At 42.2% G+C, this 13,804-nt stretch overlaps 1 protein-coding gene across 1 annotated transcript; it reads right to left on the bottom strand.

The window, feature by feature from the left end:
* Positions 1–51: 51 nt before the first annotated feature.
* On the bottom strand, positions 52–13,369 carry aox5 (aldehyde oxidase 5). Its single transcript, XM_034614242.1, has 34 exons — positions 13,325–13,369; positions 11,978–12,035; positions 11,195–11,291; positions 10,968–11,076; positions 10,762–10,888; positions 10,434–10,501; positions 10,259–10,354; positions 10,085–10,165; positions 9,840–9,984; positions 9,579–9,671; positions 9,185–9,336; positions 8,370–8,463; positions 7,894–8,003; positions 7,016–7,438; positions 6,836–6,925; positions 6,089–6,258; positions 5,869–5,995; positions 5,542–5,664; positions 5,358–5,454; positions 5,149–5,273; positions 4,929–5,062; positions 4,710–4,797; positions 4,514–4,600; positions 4,176–4,367; positions 3,688–3,918; positions 3,356–3,451; positions 3,123–3,251; positions 2,797–2,871; positions 2,655–2,707; positions 1,958–2,072; positions 1,727–1,792; positions 1,209–1,397; positions 903–1,070; positions 52–198 (listed from the first exon to the last, which is right to left on the bottom strand). The coding sequence occupies exons 1-34, from the start codon at positions 13,367–13,369 to the stop codon at positions 148–150; spliced, it is 4,104 nt and encodes a 1,367-aa protein (XP_034470133.1). The 3' UTR covers positions 52–147.
* Between the last annotated feature and the right edge of the window lie 435 nt (positions 13,370–13,804).

Genomic DNA, 13,804 nt, shown 5'->3' with positions numbered 1-13,804 from the left:
GCACCAGGACACAACCGCAGAACAAAACAATGATGACATGAAATAACAGGCTCTAACTGATGAGAGTATCTTTAGAGGTGCCACAGTGGAGAGTCCATCATCGTCTGTAAACTAACCCTGACTTGTCTCCTTGTGGACCGAGGACGCTCACACCTGAATGCACCACGGAGTCGCAGGCCCGTTCGTCTGAGATGAGGCCTGCAAGGGCGACAGGAAGGGCTGTTAATCAGGGGTTGGCAAACATATGAGTGAGGAGAAAGCACTGGGTGAAAACGTATGGTGAGTGGTAAACACTCTATAACTTCTATTGAGCAACAGCGCCCTCTGTCGCCTCACGTGGTGATAATCTCCTTTGGGCTGATGAATATAATTATATACTGTATACATATGCTTTTTTGTTTTCTTACACATACACAATCTCATTTTCAAATCTACGTTTAGAAAAGCATTTGTGGTGTTTGGTAGTGTGTATTTATTTGGTCTACTTATTAGATATGTACACAGCATCGACTGTAACTGTATAATGGAACTGAGGTCAGCAGTGGTTGTTAGAATGCTAAAGAAAACGGGGAAATTCTGCACTGTTAGCAAATGATTATGTTTCCACCCCTTTCCATTTGTTTCTTTTGTTTTGTTGTACTGAACGGATTTCCAAGAAACTCCATAAAGGATGAGACATGGGCCACTTTCTTTAACATTGTGCGATGTGCAATTTTTCACATTTTCACCTAAATGAGTTGTGACAGTGAAATGTGAACATGCGACATGTTTGAACAGGTGTAATAAAGTTTGGGTTCCGCTGGATAATTTAGTTTTCAGCTTTAGCATCAGTTCACCTGTTCAAACATCCCAAGTCTGACTCTGTTTAAAAAATATGCTGCCAGTCCTAATCATGCTCGTACCATCTCAGTGAACTGGTCCTGGCAGGCCATGCGGATCTTCTCGGCTGTAGCCGGGGAGCTCAGGGGGAACGTGTCGCCCAGTCCTTTCTCTTTGCGAGCCTCTGCGATGGCTGCTTTGATGGCAAAGAAAAGAGTGGAGCCAAAGAAGAGTGGAGGCTCACCTATACCCTGGAACAACAAGACACACAGCAGTGCACTGAAGGAGAGATTTATCAATGTAAAACAGGAAAACAAAACAAATGATTGTATTCATAAAGAATCCTCCTTTTGATTGAAGTCCTTTTTAGGGTTGGTCCCCTGTGTTACCTTGGACAGGTAGATGGCATGAGGATTTTCGGAGTCAGCGAGCAGATGCACGTTGAACTCAGCTGGGACGTCGCAGAGCGCTGGCACCTTGTACTGAGACGGTCCTCTGGTCATCAGGACTCCGTCCGGGGAGAACTGCAGCTCCTCGATGGTGTACAGGCCGACGCCCTGGACGAAGCCTCCCTCCACCTGGTAAACGTCACAGACACTGATGTGATTTGTCCAGGAAACACATTAATACAGTTCTGTTCTGTGGCAGGATGTGTCACTGGGGTGATAAATATTTGTTACGAGCAAAAGCTACTGAACAGATTTCCAGGAAACTTGGTGAAAGAATGGGACATGGGCCAAGAACGAACTCATTAAATTTTGGAATGGACCCGGACAAAGGGGCAGAGCAAGGATTTTTATTTTTCATTTTCTTTAACATTGTGAGATAGGACATTTTTGCTAATTTCCCAGATAATAATTCATGGATTCTGACGAAGAGGAGGAGCAGGATGAAGGACGAGGAGCACCTGTCCGATGTCCAAAGCAGGATTGATGCTTTTCCCAACATCCATCACAATGTCAGTCCGAATGTTCTGCAACAAACAAAACAGTGAAAAAAGTTTCTCACTTATATATTTACAATTTATTACATTTATACTATGTGTGATGAATTATTCAAAATGAAAAATAGGAATTATAAAATTCAGAATGAAGTATAGTTAAAAGTAATTAGAAGTAATAGTAAAAAGTGGAAATACCTTGTGATCCCCAGTGAGACAGTCGATCTCCACTTCAGAGCAACAGGCACCGTAGGTGAAGTAATAGTACGCTTGACCTTCACCTTTCTCCCAGTCCACGTTGGTGGCAGGTCCCCTGTAACACACACACACACACACACACACACACACATAGTGCTCTTCACTTTTTAGAAACAAGTTGGATTTGAGGTGCTGTGGTGGAAATTGGTCAACAAACGAGCTTCTGAGACAAGTTGTCTTTGTGAGTTTATTTGTAAAAGCTTTCTGCAGAAAGGATCACACAGGCAAGGTGGAGGTTGCAAGTGAGATGAAATGTCTCTGTGTGGGTTGCCTCCTGACCAAAAACACGCAGGGGTGGTGGGGGGGAATGTATTGTTCTGTGTCTGTGGAGGTGTGACTTATAGGCTGCATCCTAAATGTGTTGGAGAGGAAATAGTATCATGCATGGTGAGGGTGTTGTCAGTCAGCTGAGTTCTTGGAACAAAGGACAAACACAGTCCCACCACAGAGTACAGCAAAGGTCACTATAGAAGTCAGGTGACCTCAGGATCAACTTCTCTAGACAGTGGCCGCACCATAAAGTTTATGTCGAGCTGAACCCTAGATGGAAATGTCTGCTGTAAGCATAAACTAAGAAGTTATTAAGTAAATTTCCATCACTGTGCCCAGATCAGATCTTAATGAATAATTTACTTACATAAAAAATCCAGTTGCAGATAAACTGATCTTCTGGAAAAAAGCATCACTGACCTGCGAGAAGGTAAACTCATTTCAGCTTTCTTTTTCGTTCTCATTTTCAAATACGTTTATAAAAGCAGTTGTGCTGTTTGATCAGTTACCCATTGCTTCCATGTGTTTTTGGGATTCTCCTCCATGAGTGGTTTCAGGCGTCTCATTAGCTTCTCACAAGCATCCTGAAAAAAAAAAAATCAAAACAACACGTCATCAACAATACCAACCTACCTACCTGCCTGCTTACATACCCACCTCTCGACCTATATGCCTACCTACCAATCTAAAAGATAATAAAAGAATATTTATTAATATAAGAATATGTGTAAATATATGATTGAGATTGAAAAGAACTTGGAAGACAAATCTCAAAGGAAATCTCCACATCCCACTGCTCTGTCACTGAAACCATTTCTTAAACATAAGCAGGTACCTTGACGGCCATGCCCACAGCGTCGGTGCCAAACGAGGCAGCTGACGGTGCCGCATTGGGGACGTTTCCTGTACACGTCTCTTTGATGAAGATGGAAGACATGGGGACCTTGAGGACACGGCTCGCTATCTGGAACATGAGGGAAGAATGCAGTTGAACAAGTTTCATATTGTTCCTTTGCTTTACCATCATCTTGAAGAACACAGAAGAATTTCGAAAAGCTTAAATCTCACCTGTATGGCCTTGGTGTGGATGCCCTGACCCATCTCTGTCCCTCCGTGTGTCACCAGCACTGAGCCGTCTTTGAAGATGTTCACCAGAGATGCACCCTGGGAAACACAAGTGAATGAAAGCCCGAGTTTATGTGCACAGACGATGATATCAACCTTAAAAAAGTTAAAGAATATCCTTCTATTAGGTGAGTTTACTTTTGATAAACATTTACAATCGGGAAAACAGCATTGGGAAACTGTCGTACCCTCAAAGCTGCTAGAATCCCCCCACAGGCTTTAAAAGCAAATGTGTGAAAAACTCAACAACGTCAAATCAACACTTCAACACTCACTTGATTACAGAAACCTTTGGAGAAGCCAACGCCAAATTTCTGCGGCACAGCAGCGATGCCTCTCTTCTTCCAGCGGTTGGAGCAGTTGAAGAGCTGGATTGCTCGGAGCCGATCCTCGTAGTCGGCCCTCTCCAGACACTCATCCCAGCAGCGAACCATGCTGGTGGGGCAGAACGGCTGCTTGTAGTGTGTGTAGCTCTGCTCCTCCCTGTACATGTTTACGTCTCTGACCTGGAGCAGGAAATCATTTACTCAATGAACATTCTCTCTGATATAATGATGAAACAACTTTTACGATAACTCGAGAACCTGTCCAGAATATTTCTACAAATTTTCTACAAAAGTTCAGTTGCGCTCAAGGATGAATTGATAAGACTTTGGTGGTTGAAGGTCAAAAGTCAAGGTCACTGTGATCTCACAATGCTCTTTTTTTTGGAAACCATTTTAGGACCGAAACATCCCCCGTCTACATCCCGGTGACCTCTGACCTTTTCAGGGGGCAGGCCGCAGCGGACTGCCACCTCGTGCAGGACGCTCTCCATCACCATGAGGCCCTGAGGCCCACCGAAGCCCCGGAAGGCCGTGTTAGACGGCAGGTAGGTCTTGCACACCACGCCCCGACCTCGCAGGTTGGGGATTTTGTAGCCGTTGTCCATGTGGAGGATCGCTTTGTCCATAATCTGAAACAGAAAGGATTACAACATGAAAACCCACAAGTTTTGAGTTTCAGTTCAGTTAAAGTTGGATTGATGGTTTGGGACAGACAGTGTCTTTTGACTCTTTATTTAAAGTGGTTCGCACACTGTCCATGTTTCTGTTAACTCACGAATGAGGACTCATCCAGTGTGCATCCTCCGTTGCTGTAGTAAATGATGTCGGCGGCTTCGATGGTGCCGTCGCTGTTGTACCCAACCTGGAGATGGAACAGGACAGTTCAACAAAATAACACTCACCAGCTATTGTTTTAGCATGTTAAACACTACATATGACATAAGTGGAGATTTTCAAATGTTGATTTTTACCTTGTACTTTCCGAGGAATGGGTGTCTGCCGCCAGTGATCAGCATGTCGTCCCCTCGTTCCAGGCAGCAGCGCACGGCCTTCCCAGTCCTGGAGAGATTAAAATCCCATTTCACAAGTTACACAAATCTCCTGGCTGTTGTGGCCTCTAGGTTTTTTGTACTCTGAGATCATTTCTGCTGCTCATGCATAAGCCCAGTCAGGCTGTTTGATTTTCTCACTTGTGTGCTGCGACTGCAGTGATGGCAGAGAGGCACGCGATCTTCATCACCTTTCCTCCGAACCCTCCGCCCAGCCTCTTCACGTGGCAGGTGATCTTGTTGGACTCGATGCCCAGCGCCATGCCAACCAGGTCCTGGTGCGAAGACACAAAACCAACTCAATAAGTTTAAGAGCGTCATTCTTAAAAAAGGAAAGGAGATATTGTTTTTTTCTTTTGACCTGAGTGAAGGCAGCGTGCTGAGTGGACACAAACAAATCCATCTCTTCATTCTCTCCTCTGGGAACAGCGATCAGTCCCTGAGTCTCCATGTAGAAGTGCTCCTGCCCGCCCATATAGATCTCATCTGCACATAACACCACGTATTAAACTTCAAATAGCAAGAAGACGTGTTTCGAGATCGTAGGATGTTCCTGTGCAGGTGTTTTACCCTCCAGAACACGTTCAGCTGTCTTTAACGCTTCGTCCACATCCCCTCTCTCCACCTTCCTCTTGGGTTCAAAGTAAGACTTGTGCTTTATGGCGTCCTGGAGAATAAAACAAGACAAACAGAGTTCAAATGAAGCCCCCTTTATTGCCTTCACAAACATTGAGAAAATATTAAAATGCCCGACCTCAATGGTGAAGAAGACAGGCTGCAGGTCCTGGTAGGTGACCTGGACCTTCTGGGCTGCTCTCCTGGCCTGTTCCCTGCTCTCTGCCACCACGGCACAGACGATCTGACCCACACAAAACACCTGCCGGCATTTTTAAGTACACAAATCTATTATTACAAATACAATAATACAGCATGCATACTTGACTATTGGCTGATAATATGTAAATGTAGACTAATAATCAACCAAAAATGTAAAATTTCATTTTTTTATCTCCCCCAACGAGGATATGTTTTAAATCATATATTTTCCCTGCACATGTGTGTGATGAGTAGTTCTCAGCACCTCCTCTGTGGCGAAGAGTTCCTCTGGGTTGTTGAACCAGAGTCTGCAGTTCGACCCGGGAACGTCTCCGGCCGAGACTACAGTGACCACACCGGGCATTTCCAGGGCCTCGGACGGGTCCACGTTACTGGTTCATGAAGAGAGTCATTGTTGGAAGTGATTACTTTTTGTCTGATGGTTTAAAGCCTAAAGCTGTGACTCCCAAGAAAATGATACTGACGTGATTTTAGCGTGCGCTCTCGTGCTTGTCACCATGAAGATAAAGAGCTCTCCTTTGACCGGTGGCAGGTCGTCATAGTACTTGGCTTCACCCGTGGCTTGCTGGAAAGCAGACTGATGCATGCTGGGACGCCCCACGGGGTCAAAGGAGGGCTGGGCCTCTGACACAAGCTGTGGACGAGGAGGAGGGACAGAACGGGAATGATCTGGCAGCTGATTTGTTTGATCTGATAAACGTATGCCACGGAGACAGGAGTGTGACACGGAGCTGCGTGCAGCACAGAGGCGGCTTTGTTCGACTCTGTCCAGCGTCAGCTGACTGTGGAAAACAAAAACTCATTGTAGGTTATCATCTAAACAGTTTCTTCTTTTTTTTTATTCTGTCTGGGAACTAAATCAGGTTTAAATGATGAACTTACAGTTTCTCGTTCAAAAAGAAGGAGAAAGATGCCAAAGCGTTAAATAATGAGGCACAAAAATACTCTACAGCATGATTGACCGCCTAAATGGCAGTAAACTGATAATAATTGACTGTAAAACAGCAGAAGAATTTTCTCTGGTTTGCTGAAAACTGTTCTTACGAAACAGAAAAATGATTTGGTTACTGTAAAATTCACCCCCACTGGAAAATCCATTCACAGTTTTCTCTGGTGAAATTATGGAATTAGATAAACCAGCAGCTTTTGGCAACACAGGCCAAGTATCATTCGCTCTCATGCAGCACAAGATTTAAGCGCTGCAATCCGACCTGGTAGGACTGTTGACCCTGTGGAACTCCGTTCTTGAAAGGCTTGAGTGCGCTGAGATACTCCAGGGGAAGACCAATGTCTGAAACACCCTAAAACGTAGTATTGAAATTATCATTTATTATGTAAAATAGTATTTTCTTACACATACAAATATTGTTTTTTATTTACAGTTTCCTCACCCTCTCTCCCATCTCCAGGACAACTTGCATGTAAAACTTGAAGAAGAAGCTGAAGACGAGGCTCTTGCGATACTCCCCCTTCCCTCCGTGGATTGATGAAGACACGTCCACGTCTTCCTTTAGGAAGTGGCAGGCCTCAGTGAGGAGATTTTCGCCCCACGGCCTGGAGGACACACGAGTTTGTTCAGTTACGACCCTGATTAGCAATTTGCAGCAAAATCTAAAAATGCAAACATACCGTCCAACGAGCTGCTGGCACGTCCGTCCCGGTCGGACTAGAGTTGGTCCAACACCGCCGTAGTAGATGTTGAGGGACTCCACGATGTCGGTTCCCTCCCTAATCACCACCTTCATTCCAGCATTCACCAAGGAAAAGGCGAACTCTCTTCTCTGGGCCTGTCGGTAAGCTGCCACAAACTCCCACTGAGGAGAGTCACAGTGTCACAAGGCGAGTGTTCGCGTCTCGCTGTAGATCTATGTGTCATTTCTTTGTCTATTGCAAACACCTTTCAGTCATTTTGAACATTTATTCATTTTTCTCTTCAGACACCAAACCAGATTCTGCTAATTGAAGAAATCCGTCCCCATTCAGTTATCTTGTTTTTAAGTTATCCTGTTAGTTAGAGCCATGAATGAACGTGATCAATTCTTTTTAAGAAAGGTCACGTAGTAGTTTGTTTCTAACGAGTAGAAAATCAATCCATAAGTTATGGTTTGCTCCGGGATAATTGATGGTCATGACTCGTTATCATGCAAAATCACAATTGTCTGGTCAGGTCATAGGTCACAATAAATCGGTTCTTTTTAAGTCAGAGTGTGTGAAGTTTTCTCAGAAGAGGGAGCATGTGAGGTAGGAATGTTAAAGCAGCACATCTCACAGGTTTGGAGCAGGGAATGTTGATGGACAGCAGGACTTCATTGGGCCTCAGGGCCGTTTTCCCAAAGGCAGTGAAGAGCTTTTCATTCAAGGGAATGTCCCTCGTCCCATCTGAAGAAAAACACACAAGATAACATTGAAGACTTCCTGTGTAGTCAAGACCAGGCCTGGGTTATCGTACATCTGCAACTGATGCTTCATGGGATTGGGGGTCGACACAGCTATTTGAGGACGTTAGGGGTGTGATACATCCATTAGTCACACAGATTTATCATCTTCTTTTAAGTCATTATGGGTCATCAAGTGATCATTGTAGTGCCCAACACAATTATCTGATACAACACGCTGATGGATTATACAAGAAATATGGAAACAAATGAACAGGATCTGGCTCCACCTTCGGGGAGCTGTCACGGTGTCCTTCTCTATTTACAGTCTCTGGTTCTACGGTGCAAAAACATTTATAAGCCACTTTACCTTTGGAGACGACGTGCAGTGTGCAGTCCACAGCAGCCGAAACACTGCTAAGGTCGTATGTGGGATTTGCACTGAGGAGATTCCCACCAATTGTCTGCAAAGATAAATGTATTATTATTATTCTGGTTCTCTGCTGCTCGCACTGATAAGCTACAAACTGGCTACCAGTTAAATTTAGAATTGATTTTAAAATACTTTTGCTATTGGTCTGCAAACCTATCAATGGCCTTGCCCGTCACTATTTTACTGATCTCCTGATCCCGTATTCTGCCCCCAGGTCAATAGGTTTTCCTTTCCTCCTCACAATAACTCCTTTCAATCTCCCTGTCTCGTGTGAATGAGGCTGACCTCTTCTCTTTTGCCGCCTTAAGCTCTGGAATAACCGCCTGTTCCACATCAGGTCTTGGCCTACTACCGATTATTTAAAACCTAATTTAACATCCATAAAAAAAGTTTTAACCCTGCTTCTAATAAATCCTGATTCTGTCTTATGACTGTGTTACGTTTACTACTTATCTAATTTATTTTTATCTAGTTTATCTTTTATTGCATCTCTCTCTTGACACTACTTGCGGTATTTTTTCTTTGCCATGGTTAAAAGCACTTTGGCTAAACTCGTGTTGTTTTTAATGTGTTATATCTGACTTATATCAGCTTTGATACTTTTCACACATTGCAGAAAGTTCTCTATATTAGCATGATGTATTATTAATTGGATAATTTTGGTGATTAAGTGAAGTCATTGGCCTTTACAAGTAAACTAATTCAAATCTGCTTTATTATTTAATAAAACAGATTTTATATCAGGGACCTACCGCCATGTTGCGTAGCTGTTTCCCTGCCAGACACTGGAGAGTCTGCAGCAGCGCCCGGTATCCTCTGGTCCTCGCCTCCTCCATCTCCGCCACGGCCCTCTCCAGCTCCTCCTTCAATGTGCTGAGGCTGCAGGCGGCTCCAACTGTCACACCTGCCAGACAGGTGAGGGGGACGTAGATGTGTGGGAGGGCAAAGGTCATTTATTTATATTGATTCTGTTTTCCTGATGCATTGTTTCTGAAGCTGTAGCTCCGACAAAAATTATAAAATATTCAAATATAATGAGGGGAAGTCATTAATAACTTGAAGGTAGGTGATATTGTCCGTCAGGAATATATAACGTAGATATTTGCATTAATTAGAATAAACAAAACCAAAAAAACGTCAACCCACCATTTTCCCCCCATGTCACAGCACTGAGCTCAGAAATCCTTCCGACGTAGACAAGCAGAGGATGGTGGATTCCTTTCAGAAGCATCTTTGGCCCTGGTAAGAAACAATGATAATGACAGTAATGTATGTAATCAGCTGACAAGAAATACAAAGCAGACCACAATGAATCTCTCCACCCTACAATCATGTGGTTATCATTTAACGTTATTTGGGGGAAATATGAGCATACAAGGTGAAGGGAAGTGCGAAGTTTATCTTTACCAATGGTTGTGTTGCCAACAATCAGTGGAGCTGAGGGATGTTTGGCTTTCAGCTCCATGAGGTGGGACAGCTCAGAGGGAGCCACCAAATTCACTCTCTGTCCTTGGAAATAAAGAGCATCCCCACTGAGTTTCTTCTCCATTATCTACAACCCGAAGGAAAACCAGTTCACAAGTCTTTTACTCTGTTCATGAGGTCACAATTTCAGTGTAATTGTTTTTTTGTGTTCAAATAAAAAGTCTCACCAGCAGCTCCGGAGGAAAGATAAGATCCTGAGAAGGATCTAGAGGTAAAAGATCGTCCATCGGGAAAAGTTCTTCAGAAATCTGACGAAGGCAAGAAAAGATAACAGTCACATTCAATATACAAATAAAGTTTACACTACAGCACACAAAAGTGTTTTCAACGTTTGGACATACATCACTTTCCTCGCTGTCAATGCTGTTACTGCCGTTCATTCCATTTTCCATACAGCATTTTCCTCCTCCTCCTCCATTTTGGCAGCAGGCAGAGGTCTGGTGAAAATAGTACATGTTTCAGTGTTGTGATGTTTTTGGCCCCACATGGAAAATTGGTCATAAGCGATGAACCTACCTCACTTTCACAAAAAGTCTTAAATCCATCAATAATTGGCCTGTAGCCTGTGCAGCGGCAAATGTTCCCTGGAAAATAAATAAAATGAAAATACTCACATTCCTTGGATTGTACTTTGCTACAGTACTTAAGTAAAAGTATTTAATCCAATCTCTACTGCTGAATCCTGTCTATCTGTAAAATCTTTTATTAATGCAAATTAAAGCTCAAACAACACAACATAGTTTATCAAATAAAAAATCTTGTTAATTCCATCCAGGCTAATTGATGTTGACAAGGATTGTACGGTCTTGGCATACACATTTTTATTTATTTATTTATTTTTTACCTCCAAGAGCTTCCCTGATGTCCTCCATGGAGGGCTGAGGTTTGTTCCTCAGCAAGGTGTACATGGACATCACCATCCCCGGGGTGCAGAAGCCACACTGAGACCCATGAGCCTTCGCTATTCGCTCCTGCAGGTCAGAAAAATGAACATAGATCAGGTGAGACTCTCCACAGTAAAAACAGTGGTGGACTAGAGAGACTTGTTACCTGAACAGGGTGCAGTTTGGTCTTGGTGCTGCCGATGCCTTCGACTGTCACCACAGCAGCACAGTGCAGGGTGACGATCTGCTGCAGGCAGGCGTTCACAGTATAGTGTCTGCATGGTTTAAAGGTCACGGATGCAGAACTCTTATTTCAAAAAAGCCTGCTTTTCAAAGTCTAAAATAAAGTATATGTGCACTAAAACCGTTATGAAAGAACCAAAAAAAGGATACACGACTCTTTCCTGGTGCTGGCTGTATCTGGACACCATGACAGTGCAGGCTCCACACCCTCCGCTCCCACAGCCATTCTTGGTCCCCGTCAGACCAGCTGGTCGCAAAGACAAGACATAACACCCCCAAAAAACAGTTATTACATTATGTCTGAGATTTACTTTACATTTGTGGCAAATAGAGTAGCATGATATAAATACATAGAAATTTTACATGTGATATTATAATTTTTGTTATTGTCCAATTATACAACTTAAATCTCTTTTGTTTTTATTCGGCAATGCCAGTGATTGATTGGTGTTTTCAGGTTGAACATCTGTTGAACGAGATACCAGGAATGCCTTGAGGGTATTTTTTTTTTCAAATTTGGCCCAAACGTTCAATTGGACTCACGTATGACCTCATTGGAATCCAGTTTTTCAAAGGTCAGGAGCGCTGTGACCGCACAAAGAAACACATTATTTCTGGAGCACCTCCAGGGTTTCCTCTAAAATTGGCACAAATGTTCACTTGGACTCACAGACCAGCTGCAGATTTGCGTAGTAAAAGGTTAAAGGTCAAGGGTACGGACATGGTGCCCTAATATGAGGACAAAAGTATATAGACTGAAACCGATGCACCGACCCAAAGAGCCACACAACCACTCTAGTTTTTAATAAAAATAATAATAAAATAAATCCCTTATTTCTCTCCTAATTTAATTCTTAATCTTGTTTAACACTGTGCTTTTAAGATGAGGTGGTTTTTGACTTTAATTTGAAATGGGTGAAGAATAGAATCCACCTCTTCTCCTCAGAAAGCTGAGCAGCACCTCCTCTGGATCCGCATTCTTCTCGACCACCTGGAAGAAAGGAAAGACAAGAAGGTAAAAACAAAGTTCAAATTATGAAACGGAGAACAGAAGTCAAGAGACAGAAATAGAAGATGTCAATTTCAAATTAAACCTTAAAAAATAAATGGTCGGAAGGACTTGTGGTCAAACAACCTTTCTTTTGTTAAAAATTGATCACATTGTGGTGACATGGTGGGACGGGGGACGGGGGACGGGGGAGTCAGCTGACTCTCATGAGCCAGAATCGTGTCTACCTAGCCTTTTAATAATACATACGAAAGTTTGTTTTTTATCTTTTTTATTCAGGCATTAAAACATTATATAACACAAAGTCAACAGTCTATGTATAAAGTGACTAAAAAGGCACAGGGAGACGCAAGATGCTCTCGCCTGTCTTGCATCTCTATCCATCCAATTTATCCTCCAGATTTAAACAGACAGAGCAAAACAAACTAATTATTCACGCTTGGAACAGACCATTTTTTGGAAAACAAATATAGAGTTTCACATATTAAAGTTGACATTTGCATTTTTCCACAATCCAACCCGACAATTGAAACACATCTCCTTTTGATATAATAGAGTCAATTACTTCTTTTAATAATTACCATGTAGAATATTAGTTGTGTAACTGTTTCATTTATCCCACAAATTAATATTAATTAATATAAATTAATAAGTCAGTCAGTTTTAATCATGCAGCCTCAAATCATAAATTAGTCTCAGAGCGTTGAACCAATTCTTCGATTCTTACACAAACAAGCACTGGAGGGTTTTCGAGGTATTTGTAACTTCAACTTTAAGCATCCATGAGTTCTATTACGTTTTATAACACATCTTGTGATATTACCTTCTGGAAATTACAGCAAAGTTTAACAGCTTCTCGTTGCTACTTTTCTAACATAAATATTTTACATTTCATTTAGCTGACGTTTTTTTATCCAAAGCGACTTACAATAAGTGCATTTACTGTATATCCAAACTTTTTCTGCACAGCATTCAATCAAAGTTAAACTCCAAACACTTTGCGTTAAGTGAGACTGCAAACTAGAGCGCACATAGACTATATATTCACACATGAATAAAAAAAAAAAAATACACAAATCACAATGTTAGAAAGAGTTGAAGCAGGCAGGGATAAGTGGTCAGCAATCCAAAACCCCAAAGCCACATGGAAAAGGTAAAAAAAAACACATTATATGTTACCTTTTTAATAAAACAACTAATTAAACAGTCAATTCACTGATTACAGCAATATCTAATTAATGGAATAAATAGTTGATGGTTGATGCTCTCACCTTTTTTCCATTGATGAAGAAGATCAGCTCACTTGGTGAAGACATGATGATGTGGTTGAATGTTGAGCTCCGGGTTCTCAGGTCTTTAATCCCCCCCGCTCATGTCACATGTCGTCCCTTGGAAGGAAAATTCAAATGGTTCCAGTTCCCAAAGCCCAAAAGCAGCATAGTTGCTCCAATTACATTTTTTTTCTTAATTGTTATTATTTTCTGTTTTCTTGAAGTAAAGGTCATATCTTAATTTATCTTGTTTTGCTTAATCTCCCAATTATATTGCATGCATGTTATACAACAGAGAAAAGCATAAGACCTCGCATATAACAAACTGAAATTAGAGCATGAAAATTGTCAATATTGTGGCCAATGGATTTCCTGGTGATCAACTCATTGATTGATTATTTCAACTGAATCCCTGAGAAATTGGAAAGGTCAGCAGGTAGTGTACACAGAATATCATGATGCAATGTGATTACTTATCGT

Source organism: Hippoglossus hippoglossus, chromosome 2, assembly GCF_009819705.1.
Source record: "Hippoglossus hippoglossus isolate fHipHip1 chromosome 2, fHipHip1.pri, whole genome shotgun sequence".
In the NCBI taxonomy this organism is placed as follows: Eukaryota; Metazoa; Chordata; class Actinopteri; order Pleuronectiformes; family Pleuronectidae; genus Hippoglossus; species Hippoglossus hippoglossus.
This window is presented reverse-complemented; position numbering and strand designations above follow the sequence as displayed.

What these genes read in the sequence shown, in the direction of transcription:
- aox5 (XM_034614242.1), bottom strand. Translation starts at nt 13,369, where the DNA reads ATGTCTTCACCAAGTGAGCTGATCTTCTTCATCAATGGAAAAAAG. An exon ending in ACTGCACGTCGTCTCCAAAG is followed by an intron (nt 8,004 to 8,369) that starts GTAAAGTGGCTT and finishes GTTTTTCTTCAG; the next exon opens with ATGGGACGAGGGACATTCCC. An exon ending in CTGCTTTGGACATCGGACAG is followed by an intron (nt 1,398 to 1,726) that starts GTGCTCCTCGTC and finishes GACGTTTACCAG; the next exon opens with GTGGAGGGAGGCTTCGTCCA.